Genomic DNA, 6,000 nt, shown 5'->3' on the forward strand with positions numbered 1-6,000 from the left:
GTGTGTAAGTGTAGTTTAATATTGGTTGTGTATAAGATTCTATTCATGTTTAGGGTGTTTGTTTGTCTTTTGAGATATTCTCATTATATGCCCAGGATGGCCTTGAACTTTGAATTCTCTTGCCTCAGCTTGCCAAATGCTGAGATAACAGGTCACCGTCAAGAGTTTGGCTTTTGCTTTTGTGTTTTCCTGGTGGTGTTGGTGTTTCTCCTCTTCCTTCCCTCTTTCACCTCTTTTTGCCTCCTCTTCATCTTTTGTCTCTGAACCCCCTATTTCCACCCCATCCTCTGTGTTTGTAGCAGCAGTGGAGACAACAGCACTGGAGATTAAACCCAGGGCCTTATATAATAATAATAATAATAATGATGATGATGATGATGATGATGATGATGATGATGCAAGTGTTCTACCACTAGACTACCTTTCTTTTTTAGACTCTTATGATTAAAGTTAGCAGAATTCTAATACTGTAGAAAATAATTAAATGTGCATTACATTGGATGTGGTGTTGAATGCTTGCAGTTGTAGCACTTAGGAGGTAGGTAGAAAGGCTGCATGGTCAGGAAATGACTGCCACTCCCTGCTTCTTAATGAGCTTGAGGCCAGCTTGGAGTACATGAAAAAGTGCCAACAAAACAAAAAGACAAGAAACCCCAAAGAATGTGAGAACAGTTACTCTTAAGTTCTATGAATTCGGAGCAATTGCTAAAAGATGGTATTTCATATTCTTAGTCCTTTATTATTAATTTTAAAATATTCTTATATGAGTGACATATATGCATATACTTTGATGTCAGTGTATATACCTGTGTGAGTGTGTGCAGAGGCCAGAGGTTGGAACCTTCTTCTTTGTTCTCTCAGTCTTATTCTTTGAGACAGGGTATCTTCACTGAACCTGGAGCTCACTGATTGGCAAGGCTAGCCAGTGGGCTTCAGAGTCTCTTCCTTCATCCTAAACACCACCAGGAGTTACAGAAAAGTGATGCTATACCCAGCTTTTACATGGATACTAGGGATAAACCAGCTTCTCATGATTGCACAGCACACACTATAGCTACTGAGCACTCCCTCCAGCCACCCGTCATTGTTATTCCTTTTTTTTTCTTTCAAAATTTTAATTCCCTTTAAGAATTTGCAACATAACTGGGTTTTATTTTTAATGTATAGGAGGCTCTTGATATTCATGCAGTTGATGGGACAACAGAAGAACCATCTAGTCTTCAGACCACAACCACAAATGATCCAGGTATTATAAACAGTATAAATTCAGATGAATTTGCTGTTCGGGCTGTAGTAGTGAAGTGTAGAATATTCTCTCTGATGTACATTATTTTATTTCATCACTGTTTTGTGAGTAGGTTGCAGAACAAGAATTTCCCAGTTGGAAAAGGAATTAATAGAAGATTTGAAGTCTTTGAGGCATAAGCAAGTGATACATCCTGCTCTTCAAGAAGGTACTAGTTTCAAAATGTGGACAAGCCAATTTGTATTTTGTCTTCCCCTTTTCTTTCCTACCTCTTTTTTTGCTTATTTCTCCCTTTATTTTCTCTTTCCCTTCCATCCTTGATTTCATTTCAGTACTCGTCAATTAACAGCTTATTATTTTTTCCACTTCTAAAGTTCTTTAAATTTTAAAAACACATCTAGTTCTTTATTCTAATAGCTTGTATAAAAATAATATTGTATCACAGTAAAAGGCAGTGTTTTCTCTTCAAAGTGGGAACACTTTGCATCTTTTAAAACTCTGACTATACTTAAGGATATTTTTTTTTCCTTTGGGATTTGGGCACTACTTTTATTTTTTAAAGAACATTTAAGAATACACACACACACACACACACACACACACACACACACACTTACTTTTCTTGGGCCTGAAGAAATGGCTTAATAGATGAAGTGTGCTCGATGTGGAGTATGAATATTTTACTTTGATCCCCAGCATACACATAAACATGCTGGGTATAGCAGCACATGCCTACAGTCTTGGTGCTTGGAAAAATAGAAACAGGATTCTTGGTTCTTGCTGTCCAGCCAGTATAGCCAAATTGGGATGTTCTAGATTCAGTGAAAGACCTCTTGACTTCTCCAGTGTTTTCATGCCTACTTTAATATATAACCTTTTTTGTTTTTAGTACTATTCTATATAACTTTTAAATTCTCTATGCCCCTCTCTTTTTTTTTTAATTCAGTGAAATATTTTCCCAAAATTGTCACTTAATTTGTAAGTAATTTTCATTTTAGGTTCATTGATAATAACTGGAGAATTAGTGACGATAATCAGATCAGAAACTCCATCCGTGGCAATTTTTTTTTTGTTTGTTTGGTTTTTTGAGACAGGGTTTCTCTGTGTAGCCCTGGCTGTCCTGGAACTCACTCGGTAGACCAGGCTGGCCTCCAACTCAGAAATCCACCTGCCTCTGCCTCCCAAGTGCTGGGATTAAAGACATTCGCCACCACTGCTCGGCAGCAAATTTTTATTAGAGACCCTAGAAGGCCTCAGAACCTTGGGCTAAATAATAAAAAAATGGGATTTTTCTTTATTTATTTTTATGCTGTTAAAGAATTACTACAAATTTGGTTACCTAAAGCAAAATGTATTTATGTTTTATATTTTCTATGTATTTGCAGTCTGAGAATGGCTTAATTGTGTCCTTTGATTAGGTTCTCACAAGGCTATAATCAAGATTTTGATGAAACAATTGACAAGGCATGCTTTTATCTTCATTATTTGCTTGAGAGGATTTTGCTTCTATTCTCTTTTAGCTTAGCTTATTGACAATTTGTTTCTATGCACTTTAGTATTTTGCCCGCATTCAGGGGTAGGTAATATGTAATATCATAAGAATTTAAGTGAAGCTGTTAGTGGTTACTGAATAATTTTTGCTTTTTGCCATTTTAAAAATAACTCTTGAGTTTTGTTTTGTTTTATTAAAAAAAGAAAGAAAGAAAAAGAGAGATAATATATATAGGCCGTGGTCCTTTTTTCTTGTAGTGGGCTTAAAACTGAATTCAGTGGATCCAACAGTGAGCATTGATCTTAAATACTTGGGAGTACAACTGCCTTTGGCTCCAGCCACCAGCTTTCCCCAATGGAATGTTACAGGAACCAACCCTGCCTCACCTGGTGAGTTTGTAGGTAGCAATTGTATAAGTGAACATTATTTTTCTTCTTGAATGCTTTAATGTTTAGGTTATTTGTAGTATAAATTTTAAAACATTACTTTTATTTTCCAATTTAGGATATTTAGAGAGTAAATCTTTCATTTCTTGGCATAGAATTAATACATAGATGCATTCATAGTAGAGAAAGAGTAATTTGACATATATTGGCTGACTAGAACTTTGGTCATTTCTTTTGCTTTTTCTTTTATAGATGCTGGGTTTCCTTTTGTTTCTAGGACAGGGAAGACCAATGACTTTACCAAGATCAAGGGATGGAGAGGAAAATTTCATAATGCTTCTGCATCTAGGAATGAAGGTAACTAGATGTTTGTTTGTTTTGTTTTGTTTGGTAGTACCCCAGATTCAGAGAAGTTCAAACAGCTTCTCTAGCACTTTCCTACTCAGCTCAAGCCCAATTCCTTTTCTATTTTAAAATGCAGTCTCATTGAATGTAGAATGCTGGCCTTGAGCTCCCAGTCCTCCTATTCAGCCTCCCAAGTGTTGGACTACAGGAATATGCCACCAAGCCTGGCTAGTCATTAGTGTTTGTTTTACTTATAAATTCTACAAATATGAAAAATGTAGTCTTGGCCTGGTATAGTAGTACTTGCTTTTAATCCCACTTGGGAGGCAGAGGCAGGTGTATTTCTGTGAGTTTGAGTCCATTCTGAGTACATACCAAGTTCCAGACTAGCTAGGGTTATGTAGTGAGGTTAGACCCTCTTTCAAATCAAGTCAGTCTCATTGAACCATTTACCCTTTTCATAAAAACAGTGTCTTGCTGCTGTTTGTTTTCTTCCTAGCCACACCTTGGGGGCTCCACTCCTATCCAGTAATCCTTGCAGCTTTAAAACTGTTTACTTTTGTTGTACATAGTTACAAAAAGCATCATTTCAGGACTATATACCTTCAGAGCTGTCTAATAGTTCTGATAGTTTGATGCTTCACAATAAATTTGTAACCTAAAACTTTTGATTGGAAGTATGAACCTGTTTTTCCTTTCTCACTGGATTTGTTTGCTACTTATAACCTAACTAGCTTAGTTTATCATTTGTCCAAAATAAATCTTCTTTACCTTTGAGTTTGTATGTAGTCTTACAACAGTATATTTAAATCTTTACTGATATTTTTCTTTCCTAAAAATAGGATGTTGCTAGGTATGGTGATACATCATTGTAGTACAGTCACTTGGGGGGCAAACAGAGGCAAATAAAGGAGGATTGTAAGAAGTCTGACCTAGTTCTACATAGCCAGATTCAAGACATCCAGGGCTACTCAGTGAGAACTTGTTTCAAAATAAAACAAAACCAAATAAATGAAAACCCTTAAAGGTTATGCTCTCCTTTTTATGGCTTCCTCTCTTTCCTTGCATCATATTTCAGATTCCAGGGACTCAAGTCTCTTAAATAATCCCTTGGCATTTTCTTGATCCCCCCGCCCCTTTGCTGTTAATGTGTTCACTCATCACTGGTTACTATAGTTAGGTGAAAACGTTTGATGGCTTGGATCTGAGACACTGTCATTTCGCTTGATTTTCTATTTTTTCTTCTTTCTGAATAGGGACAGTTTAGAGAAGTTTAAATAGCATATAGCTCAGTACTCCTGACTCTGTAGAAAGTAGTGAGCTAAGACCCTTCAAAGTTTAAATGTCTTGTATCTTCTTATTTTCTAGGTGCAAATTCAGAGGCTTCACTGAAAAACCGTTCTGCTTTCTGTAGTGATAAGCTAGACGAATACTTGGAAAATGAAGGCAAATTGATGGAAACAAGCATGGGTTTCTCTTCAAATGCTCCCACATCTCCAGTAGTGTACCAGCTACCCACCAAGAGTACCAGTTATGTTCGAACTCTTGATAGTGTACTAAAGAAGCAGTCTACCATTTCCCCTTCTACCTCTCACTCTGTGAAGAAGCCTCATTCTATAACCACTGCCTCTAGAAAAACAAAGGCTCAGAACAGACAGACAACACTCAGTGGCCGAACTAAATCATCTTATAAGTCTATTTTACCATACCCTGTTTCACCAAAGCAGAAAAGCTCTCATGTGAGCCCAGGAGATAAAATTACCAAGAATTCCTTAAGTTCAACTTCAGATAATCAGGTGACTAACTTGGTTGTGCCATCTGTAGATGAAAGTGCATTTCCAAAGCAGATTAGTTTGCGGCAGGCCCAGCAGCAGCACCTTCAGCAGCAAGGAACTCGCCCTCCAGGCTTGTCAAAATCTCAAGTAAAGCTTATGGACCTGGAAGACTGTGCACTCTGGGAAGGAAAACCAAGGACCTATATTACTGAAGAGCGAGCAGATGTCTCCTTGACAACTCTGCTTACTGCTCAAGTAAGTATTTTCTATTTCCTGTAAACATTGGCGCTTAGCTAAAAATTAGACATTGGTACTTTGGGAAGTGGATAAGTTAGGGTTTAGCATTTTAATTAGCTAGGTAACAATTAAGGGGATATCTTCAGGGGATGTCTTCACTTATTCTCTATGAGCTAATCTTTTGTGTCTAGCTCTCTTCTGCCAGTAGAGGGAGACAGACAGACAGGATGGATGGATGAATGAATGAATGAAAAATTCTGTACTGAATTACTTGCTGTCTAAGCATGAGGACTGGAGTTTAGATTCCTAGCATGGACATACAAACCAGGTGTGATGCCTGTAACTCTCAACACTTGGGGGTTGAGGACAGAGATAGGTGGATCTTGTTGGCTAGCCAGTCTAGTCAAAATGTTGAGGTTTAGGTTCAGTGAGAGACTTATCAAAACACAAGGTAAGCTAGGCATGGTAGTACATGCCTCTCTCTCTCTCTCTCTCTCTCTCTCTCTCTCTCTCTCTCTC

General features: G+C 37.5%; 1 protein-coding gene across 9 annotated transcripts in view; it reads left to right on the forward strand.

The window, feature by feature from the left end:
* Positions 1–6,000, forward strand: part of Mga (MAX dimerization protein MGA) — an 88,221-nt gene that overhangs the window by 41,532 nt on the left and 40,689 nt on the right. For all 9 annotated transcript variants that reach the window (XM_028766895.1, XM_028766893.1, XM_028766894.1 and 6 more), the window contains exons 4-8: positions 1,168–1,246; positions 1,359–1,454; positions 2,996–3,127; positions 3,377–3,481; positions 4,838–5,499. In XM_028766895.1, the coding sequence (XP_028622728.1) occupies positions 1,168–1,246; positions 1,359–1,454; positions 2,996–3,127; positions 3,377–3,481; positions 4,838–5,499 (1,074 nt within the window). The remainder of the gene's footprint in view (positions 1–1,167; positions 1,247–1,358; positions 1,455–2,995; positions 3,128–3,376; positions 3,482–4,837; positions 5,500–6,000) is intronic.

This window comes from Grammomys surdaster, unplaced genomic scaffold (assembly GCF_004785775.1).
Source record: "Grammomys surdaster isolate TR1022 unplaced genomic scaffold, NIH_TR_1.0 170, whole genome shotgun sequence".
Lineage (NCBI taxonomy): Eukaryota > Metazoa > Chordata > Mammalia > Rodentia > Muridae > Grammomys > Grammomys surdaster.